The 21,549-nt window shown below is 29.4% G+C and overlaps 5 protein-coding genes across 7 annotated transcripts in view; 4 read left to right on the top strand and 1 right to left on the bottom strand.

Annotated features, from left to right (window-relative positions):
- The window catches only part of LOC117243393 (KICSTOR complex protein SZT2-like), a 32,581-nt gene extending 20,228 nt beyond the window's left edge, over positions 1-12,353 (bottom strand). The window contains exons 1-10 of one of the 2 annotated variants that reach the window (XM_033510839.1): positions 12,170-12,353; positions 11,188-11,427; positions 9,605-9,922; positions 6,395-6,472; positions 5,601-6,006; positions 2,683-2,903; positions 1,729-2,113; positions 1,363-1,612; positions 432-1,172; positions 81-280 (exon numbers count right to left, since the gene is read on the bottom strand). In XM_033510839.1, the coding sequence (XP_033366730.1) occupies positions 81-280; positions 432-1,172; positions 1,363-1,612; positions 1,729-2,113; positions 2,683-2,903; positions 5,601-6,006; positions 6,395-6,472; positions 9,605-9,922; positions 11,188-11,211 (2,623 nt within the window). In that variant the 5' untranslated portion in view covers positions 11,212-11,427; positions 12,170-12,353. Of the gene's footprint in view, positions 1-80; positions 281-431; positions 1,173-1,362; positions 1,613-1,728; positions 2,114-2,682; positions 2,904-5,600; positions 6,007-6,394; positions 6,473-9,604; positions 9,923-11,187; positions 11,490-12,169 lie in introns of those variants that run through there. The other variant, XM_033510840.1, reaches the window with a different exon arrangement.
- An 84-nt stretch (positions 12,354-12,437) lies between these two features.
- LOC117243397 (uncharacterized protein C9orf85 homolog) lies at positions 12,438-13,951 on the top strand. The gene is made up of 2 exons (XM_033510845.1): positions 12,438-13,358; positions 13,464-13,951. The coding sequence occupies exons 1-2, from the start codon at positions 12,926-12,928 to the stop codon at positions 13,643-13,645; spliced, it is 615 nt and encodes a 204-aa protein (XP_033366736.1). The 5' UTR covers positions 12,438-12,925; the 3' UTR covers positions 13,646-13,951.
- A 291-nt stretch (positions 13,952-14,242) lies between these two features.
- Positions 14,243-15,296, top strand: LOC117243398 (histone deacetylase complex subunit SAP18). 2 transcript variants are annotated; one of them, XM_033510847.1, is made up of 5 exons: positions 14,243-14,300; positions 14,415-14,476; positions 14,620-14,726; positions 14,856-15,050; positions 15,121-15,296. In XM_033510847.1, exons 2-5 carry the CDS (start codon positions 14,426-14,428, stop codon positions 15,206-15,208), a joined length of 441 nt encoding a protein of 146 aa, XP_033366738.1. In that variant the 5' UTR covers positions 14,243-14,300; positions 14,415-14,425; the 3' UTR covers positions 15,209-15,296. The 2 variants fall into 2 exon arrangements, with proteins under 2 accessions (XP_033366738.1, XP_033366737.1); XM_033510846.1 differs by having other exon boundaries at positions 14,247-14,476.
- Positions 15,297-15,788: 492 nt separating this feature from the next.
- LOC117243395 (outer dense fiber protein 3-like) lies at positions 15,789-18,059 on the top strand. Its single transcript, XM_033510843.1, has 4 exons — positions 15,789-15,974; positions 16,355-16,567; positions 16,922-17,126; positions 17,678-18,059. Exons 1-4 carry the CDS (start codon positions 15,926-15,928, stop codon positions 17,934-17,936), a joined length of 726 nt encoding a protein of 241 aa, XP_033366734.1. The 5' UTR covers positions 15,789-15,925; the 3' UTR covers positions 17,937-18,059.
- A 554-nt stretch (positions 18,060-18,613) lies between these two features.
- LOC117243396 (outer dense fiber protein 3-like) lies at positions 18,614-21,134 on the top strand. The gene is made up of 4 exons (XM_033510844.1): positions 18,614-18,911; positions 19,062-19,256; positions 19,613-19,763; positions 20,808-21,134. The coding sequence occupies exons 1-4, from the start codon at positions 18,824-18,826 to the stop codon at positions 21,052-21,054; spliced, it is 681 nt and encodes a 226-aa protein (XP_033366735.1). The 5' UTR covers positions 18,614-18,823; the 3' UTR covers positions 21,055-21,134.
- Positions 21,135-21,549: the final 415 nt, after the last annotated feature.

The following is a 21,549-nucleotide window of genomic DNA, read 5'->3' as shown; positions in this document are numbered from 1 at the left end:
TATTCACAAGTATTCTCTTTATATTATAAAATAATATAATGTAATATAATAATTATTTCTACAAACATCAATATCTTTACCTTCGTCAGTATCTTCTTCCGATGCACTATCGCGTTCTAATGTTGTGTTTGACATAATATGTGGCGGAAATAAAATATATTGAATAATACACGGGTATGATGTATCATTTTCACCAACTCCTTGCATTTGTACTTCAAGAACCATGTTTATAATACCCGCCGCTGAATATGTGAAACTGAAACCTTCAGCCAAACGCATTCTACGAATAAAAATATATAATATTCTAAATTATTTCTTTACTGGTGTAATTGACAATGAAACAATAACGTTAATGTAAAACTTCTTTAAAACAAAATAACATACGTCGTTATATAGAATAGCAAAAAGAAATATTAATATAAAGTACTTACTTTGTAATTGTGGAAAGAATCCTTGCGATCGCAGTTATATTCAATCGTGGTAATACAATTCCAGGAATGGTTTGTACGAATGGCCGTTTTACATGCCAAAGCCATCGATTATGGTATAAGTATCTAGACAAACTAGTCGTCAAAGTTCCACCTAACATTGGTGTAAGTCTCGTTGAAATAGTCTGAGCCGCATCGGGGAATACAATTAAACTCAAATCAGTTGGCATTCTCTCATATCTAATCAATATCTTCTCTAAAGATTTATGGACAATAGTGCAAGAAGGTATTTCTTTTTGCTCCGTAGGTCTATTTGGTAAAGTAAGTTTAGACAATCGATCTAAAAGATCGACGACAACATTATGTCGAACAACTCCTTCTGTTCCAGCTGCGAATGCGATATTAAGAATGACACAGAGAGCTTTACAATTAATACGAATCAGCGAGAATGAAACTGGGGGTTTATCCGCTTCTCGATAAATAAATTGTACATATGTATGATTTTCGACGAGAACGAAAGTTGCCCAATTCTTTAACATGGCATAAAGGACAGCAGCTGCCTGACGGCTTTGAACACATTGAAAACGACCACTTTGATTTGCCTGATGTAAATGCCTTGGCAACGGTCTATCGTGTGATAAAATTAACGTTACTCTTTGTGTGTGCATCCAACGAGCCCACTGTAAAGGATTTAAAGACACTACAGGTTGCCAAATTTGTCCGAATTGTGGGCATGCAGCATCGCTAAAAATAAGTATATTCCGTGCATAAATTTCTTAAATGAACTTAGCTTCCGTTTACTCAAATTGTATTATAGTTTAATAATGCCAAATATTCGTGTGTTTATCTATTTAGTTATTAAAATTTATTTATTTAGTCACTCATAAAATTACGCTTAAAAGTCATACATACAAAATTCAATTCACAAACATACCTAAGTTGCACCGTACTAGGTGAAGGATAGGCCGATAAATAAAAAACTGGCATGCCGCTTCTGATTGTATCTGGTACACTATACCAAGTCCAACCAAAATCAGGACTCCAACTGAAGTGTGCAAGCATACTGTCACCTTCCGTTAAAGATGTTAAAGTTGCCCAAAATCGATTGACAACACTTTGTCGATATTGCGATTTCAATGGCTTTTTCGATAAACAAGTGATATCGTGTAAAAATTCATAAGGAGCTGTAATAAATTTGCTTTTAATACAAAGAATGTCTTACTTTTAGTTGGTTTTGTAGAATATTTGAAAACGATCAAGAAGTCTTAAAATAATATTAATATATTTTATTTTAATTTACCTTCTGTAGTAATTGTGTACTGTATTGTATTAGATGTAGATAATGATTTTGTTAACCAAGGACATGTTACTACATATTCTAATAAAACACTAGACTTCCACAATAATACAAAGCAAATTTCAAGTACTTCGTCTCTCACATTGGCACGTTTTATTAAATATCCCTCGCGGAGACGACAACACAATAAACTACTTAATGTACATGTCACTTTATCTTCAATTTGTTTCTTTTGTAAAAGTTGTGTCGATTTTTCTCCATAAAATAATAAATTCTTAGAATGCCAATTTGAATAATCTGGTACAATGTTACAACATACTTCACGATATAATTGCCAACATAAAAAGTTTTTGTGATAAACATTCATTTCGGTTTCGTTTAAGTCTACCTGTAAAAGTTAATTAATTTATAAAATATATATTATATATTATATGTACATATAAATGCGTATGTGTCCTTAATTACTATAAATTAAATATAAATATGCACACATACATATGTGTTATCTGTAAAATTATAACAAAATATTCTTCAAAAGCTCGCAAGTTCAATAATAAAGCACATTTTTATTTAAAATACACATATTGTGTAAAATTGTCTCGATATAAATTCAAATATTTCAACTACAAAATCTAGGATATATAGATTTTTTCATCTGAACCTGAACGAACGTTTCGAATTGTAGGTGTAAAGAACTAAGATATATTGTATGTGTTGAAAATTAATATGAATAAAATTGTCAAGTTAAACCATTACTTTTTATCAAGATAGATCAGGAAATATTTGCAAGTACATAGATAATACATAATACATAATAACAATATACCATTAACAATTTCGAATAAGAAGTAAAGAAAATTTAGTAATTTTTACTTCTATGAAAGAGATTAATAATAATGCAATATTTAATATCTTTAGTATTTAAATATAAAAATAACGTAATGAAATATTACGTACACGATATGGAATAAAAGACATGTAAGTACCCAATGTAGCTCTTGCAATGAAATGTAATAAATCTTGATAGGGGACTAAACCATCAGCAGAATGTGGATGATATGTACTTCCAACATGTAGAAAACTGCATGCAATTGTTGTTGCACGTAACTGTTGTATAACAGAATCTAAGACATGAACATCGGTATTTCCTACTATACCATCCGACACAATTATCATATCTAAAATATTCAGTACCATTCTAATTAATTTTAGTAATAAAAATCTTTTTATTATTATATTATGATATTATTACGAATTCAGAAGCAGTGTCACAATATTTAAAGTAATATTTTATACTTCAGAATTAACAAAATAGTCGTAATGAATCTTTGCACCTAAAAATTATTTGTAACTGTTGTCAGAAACAATAGCAAATAGCTATTATTTCTGACCCAGGGCAATATTTTTGTTGTATCAGATGAAAAATACTAATTTAGCGTTAGTGTTAATTGGGAATTAACTACAGATATACATATTGTAATGTTACGAACTTAAATATGTTAAACAACTTTTCTGTGTATAAAATTTCTAGTTTAATAGCAATTGCTATATCGTAATCTTACTCTTCTTGAATCGAGGGCCAAACGAACAGATGGACAATTACGTATGTGTGGACAAATAGATATTTGGATAAGGATGTATTTGAAAAATCATGAACTATTTTGAGCAATATATTCTCCAAGTTATTTAAATATTCTACAATATTATCTAAATCACTGTACTACGTCGTCCACCCCCGATCAATCTATGAATTAATTGGATCAATTCGGAAAATTACTCGGAAAATTTACGCGGATACATCTAAATGGATTTAAATGAATTACCTCATATTTTTATTTTTATTATTGTTCTTTATAGAACATTAAAAAAAAACAATGCACATAGTAGTATGTCATATAGTCTGTAATTTGATTGACAAAAGCAATGTACATAATATTATGAAATTCAATAGTAGTATCGTTTACCAAAATAAGAATTCAAAAAATATCCTACATTTCTATAAATACAAGAATCATATTTCTTCTATATATTTATATTTCTACGCAGGGATTCTGGATGAGAGGCTGAAAGCGGAGACCGAAAACAAACTAGGAGAGAGTCAGTTCGGGTTCAGGAGAGGAAGAGGAGCGATGGATGCGGTGTATGTGCTGAAACACATACTGGATAAGCAAGTAAGCAGAGGAAAAGGGAAGCTGTTCGCGTGCTTCGCGGACCTGAAAGCGGCGTTCGACAGGGTAGACAGGGGAAAGTTGGTGGAAAGAATGAGGAAAATGGGGATCAATGAGAAGCTGACCAGGAGAGTAAAAGAAATATATGAAGACACAAGGAACATCGTGAGGATAGGTAACCAAGAGACAAGAGAGTTCTGGACAGTGAAGGGAGTGAAGCAAGGGTGCCCGTTGAGCCCGACATTATTCAATGTATATGTGGCAGGGCTAGAAGAGGAGTTAAGAAAAGGACAAGCAGAAGGCATAGTGGTGGGAAATAGGAAAGTGTGGTCACTCTCATACGCAGACGACATCGTTCTGATAGCGGACAGGGAAGAGGAACTAAAGGAAATGAAGAGATTCGAAGCATTTCTGAAGAACGCAGAGCTAGAGCTGAACACAGAGAAAACAAAAATAATAGCATTCGAAAGGAGAAAGAACAAGAGGAGACAAAGGACGTGGAGATGGGGCGGACAAGAAATAGAAGAAGTGGAGGAGACAAGATACTTGGGATACATTCTGCAGAAAAATGGCGGGGACGAAAAACACATACAAGGCAGAAAGAAGAGAGCAACAGTAGCGATGAAAAAGACATGGAGCATAGGAGAAAGGGCCTTCAGGTCGGATTTCAAGAGAAGGATGGAGATGTTCAGAGCGCTGGCGGAGAGTGTGGCGCTATTTGGTGCGGAAGTATGGGGATGGAACGAAGAGAAAAGACTGGACAAAGTAAAAAGAAGATACACAAAGTGGATCCTGGGCCTAGACATAACAACGCCGAACCACATCTTAATAGAAGAGAGCAAGATAACAGAAATAAGAGAAAAAGCACTGAAAAGAGCTGCAAGGTATGAGGAGAAAGCACTAGTATCGAAGAAGGAACTAGTAAAGGAATGTATAAAAGAGAGAGAGAGAAATTGGGGTAAAGGCCAAGAGGGGAAAAGAGCAAGAGAAAGAAAGAAGAGGTTAGAGGAAGCAAGAGAGGGAAGGGCACAGGTGGAAGCAGAAAACGGACAAGAACGGCTAACAGCAGACCAAATCGTGGAAGAAAGAAGGAAGAAGGAAACAAAGGAGAGAGAGAAAAGGATAAGAGAATCGAGGTATAATAGGTATTACCTAGTAAGTACCTAGAAGGGAAGATGAAATGGAAGGAGAGAAACACGCTCGCCAGATTTAGATGCGGCAACGTAGCTAAGGCAAGGGAACACTGGAAAGAGGAGGAAGAAAGAAGCTGCAGGCTGTGCAATAAAGGAGAGGACGATATGAGACATATCCTGGAAGAATGTGAGGTAACAGGGGGATCAAAGGGACTGGAAGAGACACTAAAGGAGACAGGAGAGGGGCTAGCAGTGCTGAAAGAGATAATGGAGAAGAGAAGAGAATACAGCTAGAATCAAAGGCCAAAGAACGACAGGCAGAAGGGTTAGGGCAAAATAACAAAGTGCAATGTAACATATGTCGTATTACAAGGTAAGCGTACTGTAAGGTGACTTAAGTAGTAATGTAAATAAGTATGTAAACCGGAAGTCGTCCAAAGCCGAAAGGCAGGGACTAAGTTTAATAAATAATAAATAAAATAAATAAAATATATATTTATATTTCTGTTTACACATATATTCTTTTTCCCTATTCCAATATGTGTTAATACATATGTATATTCATAATACTTACGTGCACAACTATGTTCCGGTAGCAGAGTAAGTGCTAACATTCCATATCTCAACATATTGATAAAGCTTGATTCCGGTGAAATTAATGAAGTATTAGTAACACAAGTATTATTATTTTTATTTAGACAAGTATTGTTCTCTTCAAAAAGACCTCCGACTAAACGTTCGTTTTCAGCTTTTAAATTTTCCAATTGTTGACTAGCTACAGCGGTAACACATGCCACTTTCTCTTCTAATATATGAAGTTGGTTTTCTATGAAATTTGTAAGCTGTTTAACGTTATCCAAAGTTACAAGCCAACCTTGTACTAACACTTGCTGCGCAGGGCTTGTAAAAAAGGGTGTATGGGCTATTATGGTTACATAAATCTCTGGTTGCATTATTCTTTTACTTCCTGGTATTGTAAACTACAACAATATTAAACTCGTTTGTGCAATAATTTTATATTCATATAGAACATTCATTTGTTCTTAATTTTCTAAATTATAGGTATACCTTTTGTGAGATAGTTTCAACGGAAAAATGACACAAAGTACATTAAATACATAATATATAAATTATGACAATTGTTCTTAAAGAGATTCTATATAAAAATTTTGAGGTTTGATCAAAACTCGGTTTGACCATAAGATGTTTTAAACATGTATAATCTTATACGCATTTTTTAAATTTGGTTGATAACTATTACGCATAAGGTATATCTATTGTTGGTCGAAAGTTTGGATTCACTGCACGATATAAGTAGTACATATTTCGCGATATTATATGAGTTTGAAATAATAAATTATTACTTACAGGTCTAATAATGCTTTCCAAGAAATGTTTAGTAGCCATATATACTTCATCTATGACTATTTCACCATGTTGTATATCCTATAATAACAATAAATATACGAGAAAAGACTTTTTACATTATATAAATATTTTAATAAATATATTTTTAATTTAAGAATTTTTACATGTCATAATACATATACGTTTTTTTTAGATATATATAGTGTCAGCATATGATCGAATTGAAAATGGAATTACAACTATCCCTTGTGATCATCGGTTAAGTAGCAAATATTTAACACTAAACCTACCAGCGGCGGTCAAATTGACCGCTCTCGAACTTCTACACAAAGTTAACCATATTTAAACTTTATCATATCGCTTCATAATTTCTGACTTTTCCTAAAACATACATACAATATATTTTTCGGTATTTACTTTTAATTTGCTCTTTTATTTTCTGGGAAAAATTTGTACTCTGCCTTGCCTACCGTGAGCGGTCACTTTGACCATCCGACAAAATATTTTCGTTATTCTTAAAAGACTATCTCATGGTCAAATGACAAACAAAATTAGTAATAACAAATAATAACAGCTGTTACACCCGTAATCTTGTCATAAAGCATGATCCATCCCTCGATCAAGATGGCCACCAGCTATCAAGACATACCAACTCAGGCCCATAATGATCCTAAGGAACCGCCGTAAAATTTAGCATTTTTCACAGTCCATTGTTACAAACATTTTAAAAGTCGAGAAGTTTCTTAGGGTTATTGCTCATTGCGATAAAACACGGGAAAAGCTTTCCCAACTCCACCCTGGAGTAACCATTGGTGGAGAACGGCCAATACTCATCAATATTTTTATATAAATATCGCCGTCACAGGCCATATTCTTATTTGCTATTGTCCTTTCGACTAGAATACATCTCAGTTTGTTAGTCAATTAGTCGACATCTAATTGTTATCTCTAAAACTCAGACAGAAAGCATCGCAGAGCGTTTTGCGTAAAGCATATCAAATTTGACAATAATTTTGTATTCCGTACATGGTATTATTCTGTGATAAATATTTACCCTAGAAATGTCAAGATTTAAAAAAATTATAAAAAGAAAATTACGGACATAGAAGACTGTTCAGTGTGCGATGAACAAGAAACTTCAGCAACTGATAAAGGCATGGAAACACATGAAAAGCTATTTACAACCGAATCAGAGTTGAATATTATAAATAAGTCCAGGGCAAAAAGGAAAGAAATTATCGTTGACAACAAAGAGTGAGACTGATGTAGAGAACCAACGTATCAAAACTGGACCCGATAGGACAGTTTGGAGAGAAATAGATGCAAATCCCAAACCTGGCAGGATATCAGTCCATAATATTTTTAGGGATATGCTAAACGGCATATTATGAAAGGACAAGTAAAGACGGCATTTTATCATTGATCACCTTATAAGGGATCATATAATAAAATGTACGGAAGAAGAAGAATTAAGAGTATTTGGGACTAAGAGGGAGCTAGATGCAACAAAACTACATGCATTTATTGCTCTGCTATATAAAAAATTTAGATGTCTCATATTTGTGGAATAAAATTTGGAGACCTGCAGTTTTTTGACAAATAATGGGCAGGAATGACTTTGCTGAAATTATGAGGTTTATACGATTTAATAAGAAGAGCGAAAGAAGCCAACGTTTACGAACCAATAAATGTGCAATGGTATCTACAGTATGGGGCCAATTTACAGAGATTTCACAAAATTGTTATAAACCTGGTGCATACATTACTTTTATATAAAGAATTGCGAGAAAAAAAACCATAAATAACAAGCAATAAAACTATCAACAAGTTCAGATTCATCACTACAAAAAACTTGTCAAGTAAAAGGTTGTAAAGGTTACAAAATTACGAAAATTTGTTTAAGATGCGGAAAATATTTATGCGGCAAATGTACATTTGATAATAAGATAATTTGTAAAAAATGCAGCAAAGTTGAATAAAATATATCTCTATATAAATAAAAGTGTAATTCTATTTAAATCTATAATTGAAATTAAACAAAAGTAAATTTGGACGAAATTTTATGAAAGTTCATCATTTTATATACATTTAGTTATAAATTAACAATTATCTAAGTTAAATCATAAAAATTGTTACTTCTTTAATCACCAGTCATTTTGACCGCACACGGTAGGAGTAGGTATACATAAAGTGTCGATAGGTTTAGTGTTAAGTACTTTTAGTATTATTTTATATTATTTAAGTACTATTCGTATGATATATAGCGTCAACCAGGTTTTATTCGTGTAAAGATCAGAATAAGAAATATTGAGTGTGACCGAGAAAGAAATGTTTGTCAGATGCTCCACAGTATCATTGATCTATGTACACAGCTAATCCCTATCAGTGAGTAGAGAGATCGACTATAATGCAGCAATTTACCTATTTTAAACAATCATCGTACAACACCGAATTTCCCACAGTATGTAAACTTTATTAAGCATCAAATTTTATTACTTTGCACAATAAAAAGTTTTTTTATAACAATACACCTATCTTTATATATTGCATTGCATTTACACTTCGATATAATCAATAGCATATCTAAAATAATATACAGTTTTGGAAGTTTTTCGTTCCGCAACTCTCTGCTAGGTAAATGACACTGTGATAAGTTCGCAGAATTTGTATAACAGCGTAAGACGAGTTGTGTTTGAGAAGGGATTCCTAGCGAAAATTGAATTATTTACAACTTGAAAAAATAATCTTCAACCGATATTTTTGGATATCAATTTTCCTTTGTTCCTGATCCTTCAAAAGTGACCACACATTCATTAACACTCTATATGAGCTCCTATTCCAGTTCCTAAACTGAATCGTATATATTACGAATATACGATATAGATGTACGAGTAACGTTATTAAATTTACTTATTAATATTAAAAAGAAAGATGTTGTGGCAGAGAAAAAAGGGATGAGTAAAGATGTTAATATATTATTAACAACCGACTAACCATGTCGCTAAATAAAATCATTAAGAAACTTTAATAATTAGTGTGTTTGTAAATGTGTATAGAAACTCTACTCTTACAATTTACTCTTTAACACCAATTTAATTGCATAAATTCACGTCCAAGTTATAATCTTTTATTGTTAGTAAAAATATAGAAAAATATAATACTTGATTCTTTATCTTAATTATTTTACTGAATTTAGAACTACATACTTACCACAGTTGCGAGTGATGGACTTAAGTCCAAATTAAAAACCATCCTGTACTTATGTGCCAGAAATATTACTGAAGTTGTAGAAGTTACTTTGTAAAGATACTGATGACATGTTTCAGGGGACCATGATCCAGATTTATTTTTCGGTAACACTGATACAATTTCTAGTTCTGCTGCTTCCCTCGTTTTAAAACTTGAACATTGGATACTTATCACAGTATCTAAATGTTCTAACATCCATTGAGCTCTTACATTTCGAGATATAGGAAATCCTTTTTTCATTAACAAAAAAACAGTATCTGCTTCCAAAATAACTTTTTCCTGTAATATAATATTTCCTTTGTACAATATAATATCAATTTTATCAAATAATGAGATTACATTAATATATTTGATAATGTGGAACCCATCTTACACAACAGATTCATGGCCAATTATCAACAACAGACGAAGTCGATTAATGGTTATTATTAATTAAATAAATTAAAATTTTCTAATTAAATAAGTAAACAATATTACATAATATTGAACATACATAATATTACATACTATTAAATAAATTAAATATGATATTATATATTCTTTATTATTATACAGGGTAGAGAAGATAAAGTGTAACAAGCTGTTTTTTTAGAAGCCATTACAGACATAAACTTGAAATTTTCAAGTATTAAATGGTGCAGAAAACCTAACATTTTAAGATGTAAGACGTTGTATGTAAGATATTGTGGGAGTGAGTTTCTTAAGAATAAAGAGAATGCTACCCCAATTTTTTTAAATGGGATTGCAGATTAATTTTTCAATATTCAGACAGATATTATCAAACCTAACAACTTTTATTTAAGACATGACAACATGTTTAATTTATGACAACTTCTTAACAAAAAATCATAGGTACATGTTTTCCTTACATCTACAAAAATATGTAAAACTCGTTTTTAAGAAATCAATACTTCTAAAATTTCTTCCACCACTAGCTCTCAAAAAATATTTGTACTATGTAAAAGTATTTCTGAATTTTGTTTCACACATATAAATAATTTATATGTTATACATATTTTTTTGTAAGTAACTAACATCTTTACTATCAAATTTGAAATTGTTATCTTTAAATCTATTTGCAATCAATAACATTTTGATTTGGATAGTATATATTTTTTATTTTACATAAATAAATCCTTTTATTCTTAATATCATCTTTGCTGATTATAGATCAAACAATATATAAGAAATTCTTTTCGTATTAATTAAAGTACACATTTTAACTAATCTTTTTTCATTTATTCAGTTTTAATCTGAAAATTGCATTTTCAAGAAAATGAAAGTAAAGCAGATATTGAATATTGATACATATTAATAAAATATTATTTTCAATTAATATTTAATTAATATTATATAATACATATTATACTATACATATAATTTATTTGTTTAACTATGTAGAATTTAATATTTGTGTAAACTTATATAAGTTTAAAAGTTATACTTCTTTTAATCATAAATCATCAAACATACAAAATAATGAGCTATATGGGGAAAGGTACTATGTATCATGACAATATTTAATATAAAATTTTCATAATTACCTCATTTTTTATAGAAGGCATCATGTTTATTTTTATTCACTGCACATCAATCATTATTAGTAGAAAAAATAAATTTCTCTATAACTTCCACTAATGAGTAACACAGAATTCATGTTCACAAAATCAAATACACTAATGCACTATTATCACAATTTTCACTGTTTTCACAACTGTTCAAAGGTTACATTACTAATCATTGATTTGTATGTTCGTTTATATGTTTAAAATAATAAATACAACCTCAAAAATTAAATAAATCAGTATAATATCAACATAAAATTATATTACATTGAACTACGATTAAACTCACAATATTATTACTTTATGTATTATTATTGGTTCCATGTTAGAGAATATTACTATGGATATCCTATGTAATTAGAATTGAAATAACTGTTTAAAATTAGATAATATTACACAAATCAAAAACATATAATGTATCATCTTTAAAAATACGCTATATCATACTGCAATATTGACAGAATTGTGACCAAATTGCTTATAAATAACAAGGTGCATATAAACTATATTGATTAAACTCTATGCAAAGATTCAATGGTATAAAAAATACAATTATTCCAGATTTATTTACAAAATTATCTATGACTTAACTATATAATGAATAGTATAACATCATAAATATGTCAATAAAAGATTAAATCATCAACTATGATTTAGTATTTTTAGTCTACTCTAATTTGCATGACGTTAATAAAATAATCTTTTATGAAAACTAAAGATAAAGACGTAAGACGTCATTAAATAAGACTGCAAATAAAAGTGAAAGTTTATGTTTTGAATATATTTTTAAATGAAATATTTAATAATTATGTAGTATACAAATATGTATATAAAATAACATAGCAGACTGTAAATCGAATGTTAATGCTTTAGATATAATAGTATGTGTGTATATCTCGTATAACCCATCATACTACTTTTAGGTTAGAAAGGAATGAAAGATAATACAGAATGAACTAACCTACTATCATATTGTAACCCACTATAATCACCCTATCACCAACAATCACCACAGATGAATATTTCTATACGTTACTATTAGATGACAACACAAACGATTTTAAAGCATGCAGATATGTAATTGTAAACAATCTGGCATGGTTATATTAAATTAAAAGGTGTGGATTTCAACTTAGTGGACGCAATCTTCGCAATGGCCAAAGAGTAAAGTATAACAATAACACAAATCTAATCCAATACTCACAATTCAAAGTCCCGCTACAAAATGGCCACTACCCACGTGCTTCTGTCTATAATCAGCATCTCCATTCATTGGATGAATCATGAAGTCAATGGCGTCAAATTAACCTGTCAAATACGCTAAACGTGCTCGACTTTATGTACGCGTAACTTTGGAACCAGTGGATTCAGCATCTTAAAACTTGCATTTTCGAATTCTACACATCAATGACTACAAGACTAAATAAAAAAGTTAATAATATTACGTTTACTAAAACGAAGATCAGTCCTAAAAGAAATTTTAAAGTAGTTTTATATTATAGAAATTTATATATAAATAATTGTAATTGAATTAATACCAATTATATGACTGAAACATTGACATTATAATGCAATTGCAATACAAAAATTAAAACATTTACATTCTTTATAATTAATATCGTAAAAGAATTATAGTCTTACAAAGAACCTGAAAAATATTTTAATAAATTGCTATATTGTATAAAAATGTTGTAATTGTTTATATATAAGTAAAAATATGAGCACACAAAGAGGAAATGCTAACCGATCAAGACCACAAAAGTATCAGAATCAAACTGTTTTCAAAAACGATTTACATGACACATCAAATAAAACAAAATATATTAATAGCATTCAAGTTGTACATGTATGTGAAAGATGTAAACAGATAATTGAGTGGAAAATTAAATACAAAAAATATAAACCATTAAAAGCAGCTGCAAAATGTATCAAATGCGAACAGAAAACAATAAAACATGCTTACCACAACATCTGCATACCTTGTGCTATACAATATAAAGTTTGTCCGAAATGTGGCAATAAAAGTAACATTGTTAAAGAAGAACCTGGTATAGAAGAAACTAATAAATTAGATATAGAATTACAGAATCTGCTCAAAGGATTATCTGAAAGAAAACGTAGAACATTCATACGTTACATGAATAAAAATGGTATTTTAATTAATATTATTATATATATAATTACATCAAAATTAATTTTATATAATATTGCATACCTGTATAAAATTAAACTTCAAATCATATACTATGTTTTAGTTACAAGTAACAAAAATAAATGTATCAAGGAAAACAGGGAAGAAGCTACAAATGAAGAAAAGGAACCAAAAGATAATTGTATCAAAAAAGAAATATTATCCAAAGAAAATTTGTTATTAAAATTAAAATCATTAATGATTAAAGATGATGATAATGATACTGATTCAGATTTGTCTACATAGAAAAGTAAAATGTAGTTTTTAGTATATCAAAAAAAAAAAGGAAGTAATGAATTCAATAATAATTATCATAAAAATGCGCTATATATTTGCAACTGATATTAAATTTTGACATTTTAAACAATTTGACAGTATGATTACTATTATTATTGTTGTCATTTCCTTGCAACATTCTGTATAACTCTCTTTTCCTTTTGCTTCCTTTAATGATATATAATCCACAGAATGGAGATAAGATATTTTTTAATTACTTTACATATCTCTTATTCTGTAGCTGGAAATAAATTTACCATAATGATTTTGAATGCAGCCCCTTTCACGACTGGTTTATGAAAAATATACTTTCCTAATTCTCTTCTCGGATATTACATTAAATATGTGCATATGTGACCTCAAATGGTCATTCCATGCAAGTTAAAGAAATGAAAAGATAATCTAACCGGGTCTATGGAAATGGATCGTCTATTGTTAGATGTGTAGTAAATTGATTGATTAGATCAAGTCATTCTAAAAAAGCAATATTTCCTTCCATGTATGTACAACAAACAATTTCAAATTTCGCATATCGATATCGCTACATGTGAAACCAATTTCACACGATAGCGTAACACCATATGTAAACGGTAGTTAGAACATTTGTGTACATACGTCGAGAAAGGATTATGTGGTATTGAATTTCGGTCTATTGTTTCTTCACGATAATATAAACATAATTATTATTAATCATATTTCAATTCTTAAATTTTTATAATAATTATAAATATGACCTCAGCAATAGAGTCCATGGTAGTAGATGAAAAACAATTACCGGAAAAACCCATAGACAGAGAAAAAGTACGTAACATCAAAAACTTTTAAGAAATATCGATTGAAAATTAACTCTTCCAAATTTAGAAACAATTACTCATATATTTAATATCTTTTGGAACAAATACTTATTTTATACCTAATAAATTTTTATAATATTTAACTTCCAGACATGTCCACTTTTACTCCGGGTATTTTGTAATACAGGAAGACATCACAATATAATGGAATATAGCAGGGGAAATGTCCCCTCAAATGAATTACAAATATATACATGGTAAAATATTTTTATTACAAATATTTAAAATTACACATACATTCATATATTATAACTTGTAAAAAGGTTAGACATATCAAGGTTAGAAATATCAAATCTAATCTTTTTAAACTAATTCAATGTAATCAGGATGGACGCAACCTTACGCGAGATTACAGGTTTAGTTAAAGAAGTAAATCCAGATGCTAGAAGTAAAGGAACATACTTTGATTTTTCATTAGTAACACCAGAATTACGAAATTCTGGATATCGCATGAGAGAAATCGGTGTTACTTGTTCAGGACAAAAGGGTGCAGATGATAATAAAACACTTGCTCAAGCACGGTATGCTTTTTTATAATTAAAGTTAATTTTAAAATAAACAGAATAATTTTACTTATTTTTATAATTCCAGATTTACAATTGGTGATTATTTAGATATATCAATAACACCACCAAATCGACAACCAGCAATTAGACGTGGCGCACTACGTCAATACTAATTTAAGTAACAAAGATTTTATTTACTGGAACTTATGTTAACAATTTATTAGTTTTCTATTAATAAAGAATATATAATACTGAAACTATATCATTATATAAATATATCATTTACTTTTCCCATTTCACGAAAGTCATGATCTGGTGATTGATTATTCCACATCAAATGTTCAGATTACATTGGTGGTGATGCAAATTCATGAAGCCAATGAGGATTTTTTACTGTCCAATGATGCAATTTCTTTCAATTATTAATTTGAGACTATCTCAGTAACTATTGATTTTGGACCTTATTTCGTATAATACATTTTATGTAAAATTGGATGTTTCATCCAAATTCGATAGAAATGTTAAACATTCTTCTTAAAACACTCAAGATGACCAACATATCTTGATAAGAAAACAAGTAATTTATAAGTTATTTGAAGGCATGTTATGGGATTCATTATTGCAGAAGTAAATAAAAAATATAGAATGTTTATTAATATGCATTTACTTTATTATTCAGTTTTTATAAAGTTTAGTATATATATGCAAGAAATTCCTTTATTACAATTTATAATAATAATGAAAAGTGTTTAATTGAATAGTATAAATGCTCTGAATGTGGTTCTTATGTCAATTTTATTCAAATTTCAGATTATTAATAGTTTTCATTTTCGTATTGTATTATGTTGTAATTTTTTTATTATTTTTTTGTACGTTCTTTATTATAAAAGATGGAGGATAAGGAAAATAAACCAAAGTTGTTGAGTTGTATGATAAAAGGTAAGATTTTATAGAATTTTGATATAAAGATATAGTATTTCATTAATATTTATGTCAATAAAATAAAATTTTAATTCTCATATTTTTTGTAACAGATATTTATTTATAACTATAACTTATGTTAATGATTTTAACACATTTTACTTTGTTTATTAATGTATGTTATTATGTTATATTGACAAACAAAGTTATTTCTTATTAATGAAATTAATATTATAATGATAATTATTACAGCCATTATTTTATTTACCAAATAATTCATACTATCAAAAAATTATAACAGATATTTAAAATATTCTTTATTAATATTAATTTTCAAACATTTACTCATTGCCAAGTTTATACATAATAAAAATACATATTTATGTGTGTTTGTGTAGGTCCTGCTCCTATATATAAACTGCAAACCTTAGTTGGATATGAGGGCCACTGTCTATCTCGACCAAGAGGTCCAGCATATACTATAAGACCTCGAACGAAACTTCATGTATCAAGTATTGGACCTGGACCACAATATAATGTTTCAAAATTAACGATTTATGGAGTAGATAATCCTCCCGCATATACAATAGTTGGTCGAGAACCATTCAAAGGTAGCTATATTTATATCATAACATTTAATAAGTAATTGATAATATACTTCATTAAATAATAAAAAGTTACATTCATGAAATTTTAAGTAAAAATAATTCAAGAATCATAATAGTTCATGAATTAAAGTGAAAACCAATTCATTTAGCTTATTATATAGTAGTTCAAGCTAGACAGACTTCTTTACATTTTACATCCACACATCTTCTACACTGTAATTTTTAGTTACTTTTTATTTAATTTTTCTTTGAAGTTCCAATCTTATTTTAAGCTTTAACGATGAGTGATTGTTTAAAAAAATAATTTGATGTATTTTAAGTAAATATCTGTTATAAAAGACCATTTTTTTAATGTAGTGAGTGATTTTGGACCAGGACCAGGAGCACATTATCCAGAGTTATGTCCCCCAATGAATCACAATATTAGAGCCCCTGCTTATACTATTAAATCTAGGAGTAGAACAAAACTAGATGACAGTGGACCTGGTCCAAGTGCATATATTTTACCAACTACTATAGGACCAAAAATTCCTGACAAAGCAGCTCAAGGTGCTTTTTCTATGTACGTAAGTAAATTTGAAGTTGAGACTAAATAATTATGTTTAGATTTATAGAATTGAAGAAGTAAATTTACATCTTGATAATTTAATAATTTATTTATTTCACGACCGAGGTAACTTCATATGCACATATACATAAAGTTATATAATTTCTGCTGCTTTAATTTCAGAGATATAAGTGAAAGTATTTTTAATGCCTTGATATTTATAATATGTGAATGTTTTGAGACTTTGAGTGAACAAAAGAACAATAACAACTGTGAATAAGATATTGTTATTTAAGAATAACATGTAAATACTCTTACGCATCCTCGTGTGTATCTCATTGCTCCTGTTTTTGAAAAAAATAGTATTAATGCTGCATGAGGTACACGCAAGAAAATACACATTCAATTAATTCTTTATATATGAAATTATACTCAGAAATTATGAATTAGGGCATTGATTTCAATAACATATTTTGAAACCATTGACGTCTATAAGGTGTGCTCTATTGTCTATAGGTACAAAAAATAATTATAATAAAATATTTTAATATATTTTACTATTACAGTGCTGGGATTCACAAACTTAGAGAAGAAGATATTGGTCCTGGTCCAGCAGCTTACAGCAATATAGATGCCAATCTTACAAAACGTAGTTCTCCAGCATACAGTTTAAAATGGAGGACTGGATTACCAGATATAGATAAAAGTCCAGGGCCACAATATTATCCTCAATATGATACTGGAAGACGTCCTCCTATGTATTCTTTTGGTATAAGACATAGCGAATGTGCTGGTTTACCTATCACAGGCTTGGATGAAGATTGATATGTTAATTTTGTAAATTAACATAATTTTTTATATAGCACTTTACATGCTTGTGATGTCAAGTTAATGTAACTTGTTTTATATATATATTTAAAATAAATGTTTATATTGTGCTAATTCAAATTGTTTCGTTGAATTATGTAGAAAGTCTTCCAACTTATTAAAAATCATATCTTACATTATTAAAATAAGGATATCCTAGATTTGGATTATAAGCACTATAATATATTAACACAATATCTATTTTTTCTTATAATCATTTAATTTTTGTAAAAATGAATAATGGTAGGAATTAATAGATATAATTTTGCAGTCTTTATACAATATGATAGCAGCTTTGTCAGATTTGATGTACAAATGTATATTTACAAATTTGTTATAACAAATCTTTTTGAAGAGTGTACAAATTTTGATGAAAATAGATTGAATTAATAATTTTCTTTTTCAAAACTATTATTCTACCCTTTAGTTCAGATTTATATTTATCAAGTGCAATTCTATTCGAATTCTATGAAATCATTGATGCTTGCTTCTGTTTGCACCTAACGTGGCGATTTTGAATGATTTCAGAAGTTTTGATCTCCTATAGCTCTCTGATTTTGCGCCTGGTTCGTTGTACGTAAGTATACATACATGCCACAGTCGTACGACCGTGGTACATATTCTACTTTATATATTTTACATATTTTTACATTTTATGTGCATTCTGTGCACTTTTGCGCCTTGAAATTTCTCATAAAAGCATAAAAATTTGCGATCTAATCATAACACACATACACAACTCTTAAGCAACTGTTTATATTTAAAATGAACAGACTGAAATAATATCACCCAAAATTTTTATCTAATTTAAATTTTTGTGGAAATGTAAATTATAAAGTATAAAAATGCCACCAAAACCAGGCACACAACCAGATACGCAAACACAAACTAAAACACATAAAAAAATAGGAAGTCTTACATGCAGTTTTAGAAGTAAATAATTAAATGTCATTACATTATACATCGCAGATGAATAAACATTTCTCGAATATTAAATATAAATTGTTTATATGTATACATATGCAATATTGTATATTAAATTTAATCTTATGTAAAGTTAGTTTTAAAAATGTTATATTTCAGGTCCGGGTCCAAAATATCCACTAAAAACTCTCGTGGGTTATCAAGAGCATTGCCTTTCGAGGTACCGAAATCCAGCATATACATTTGGCAACAAATATCCTAGTTTACGAATATGTGAGGGACCAGGACCGAAATATTTATTAGACAAGCCCATACGCGGTGGTTTTTCATTTGGATTAGTTGGAAAGACTTTCGGTATTCTACTTATTCTTATATTCTTTGAATTACGCACGAATCATTTCGTGAATTACACGTTCATTATACATATACGTATTTAATTCCAGTCAGTATCTTATATCTAATGGATTGATTATAACATTTCTATTATAAAAACAACCTCAATATCTTAAAAATGTTATACTATTTTATTACTTCCGTTATCTTTTTAACTACGTAATTACATTACATTACATATTCCGTAATAATAATTTTTAATAAAAATTTGATGTAATCTGTATAACGTATTTTGTACAAGATTATTGACATTTGACTCGAATACAAAATATCAAATCAATTGATTATATAATATTCTTATTTTCTCTTTTTCGCAGATACTTCTTGTACGCCTGGTCCAAAATATCTATTGCCATCTCCAAAAGGTCCATCTTTTACACTAAAATCCAGAACTAAACAGAGAAAATGTTCCTTTTCACCAGGTCCTTATAATGTAAAATTTCCTATACCAGGTCCAGCTTTTTTTATGTAAGTACTTCTTGTTACGCATCAGTAATCCTTGAGACATTCGTCAATATAAAGATTATTACGGCTCAAATATAATACCGACACAATACCGTTAAAATATATAAGGATCCGGATGTGACGGGAATGAAAATAAACATAGCAAAGTATTATCTTTTTCCACCATAATTTTTCGTTCGAATCGTTAATCCATTTGGGATCGATACTTGATAGGAAGAGGGCCCGATTTATAGTATGTACATCTGTTTGCGTTTTCTCTCCCGACAGCCGAGGATGATGAAAGCTAGGCAACCGTTTTTGGCATTCGAACTTCACGTTTTCTTATACACATCAGAAGGGAGTTTTGTTTTTCCCATTTGGTGACCAGATCTATTAACAACAATGATCTAAACTTGTATTGAATTTAAATTTGATGTAAACTGAATGATACTCGATATTTGCATGACTTCGAGTCACCAGCCATCGTCCATCGAGTGAATTACCTATTCTCGTAAACATTTTCTTCGGTTACACGTGGTCTAGTCCAATCATAAATCTTACGAAAGGAAATATGTACAATCTGCTTAATTTATATTTGTTTACTTTTAAAAATGCACTATGTTTATACATTATAATACAAAGAAAAATTATCATTTATTAAGTAAACAAATATATTCCAAATTATATCGTGTTTGGAGTCATTCTAAATAGAAAGTTGTAATAAGCATATTGATAAAAATTTCATTATACAATTTCATTGATCACAAATCAAAAATAAAAAATTTTGATTTTTGAGTTAGAGATCTCAGATTATTGCAAGCCTTCAATGTTTTCTGAACGCTTCTACTCTCGACCCCTCTTTTTCTTTCAGCCGTGTTGTCTTTTTCTACGTTCAGTTCATCTAACATTTCAGTTTTGAAAAATAGAATCGTTTTTACCTTTCTATAATTGCAATACTTTGGTCCCGAATTTCTGACGTTGAAGTTTCCGTATTTAAAAAAATAGTTCTAATTAACTTTTATCTTATCAAAATTAAATTATATTAAATGTTTGTTACATGATTTTTAGAGGAGAACGTTTACCTGCTTTAAGACGTGATCCTACACCAGGTCCCAAACTTTACAATGATGCATTGGTTGCCCAAAGATCTCCAATGTATAGCGTAACTTTCAGAAGAGACGAAAAAATAATTTGCCGTTCTCCGGGTCCGAAATACAATCTGAAACCTCCTAAACCACAGCCCATGTTTTCTTTTGGAATCAAACACAGCGAGTGTTCTCCTCCTTATATCGTTGAATGCGATGATCAATGTTAAAATTTTGGCAACTATAAATAAAAAGTGTAAACATTTACGTATAAAATATAAAAACAGAATCTATGAATTTCTTATTTCAAATCGGCAAAAAGCAATAATAAAATATTTATAACATAATATATATTTCATACATATTAAATTCAAATGTGTAGAGATAAGACGTTAATTAGCGAACGACACAGACGTAATGTATTGCTTGATTGAGCAAAAGTAGACTCTGGAAGAAGTTAGCATAAAAAGAACATGAGAGACTGAGAGATTTAGAAGATATCTTTAACTATAGATCAATTGGAAGGTAAGATTTTCTATGGTCTCAGTCAGTCAGGTTATGAGAAAAAGTAAAGAAAAACAACATAGCTAAAAATTTCACTATGTAGAACCATATGTAGAAAGATTAGAGCATCGGAGTACTCCTTTATTATAGTTATATAATAGTACTACCTATCTAAGTACTTTATTATTCATTTTTACTCAACCAAACATTAGGTGCTTGAA

The sequence above is a fragment of the Bombus vosnesenskii genome, unplaced genomic scaffold, assembly GCF_011952255.1.
Source record: "Bombus vosnesenskii isolate JDL3184/JDL3185 unplaced genomic scaffold, Bvos_JDL3184-5_v1.1 scf7180000013265, whole genome shotgun sequence".
NCBI classification, from domain to species: domain Eukaryota; kingdom Metazoa; phylum Arthropoda; class Insecta; order Hymenoptera; family Apidae; genus Bombus; species Bombus vosnesenskii.
Note: the sequence above shows the minus strand (reverse complement) of the source record. Positions and strands in the feature narration are given on the sequence as shown.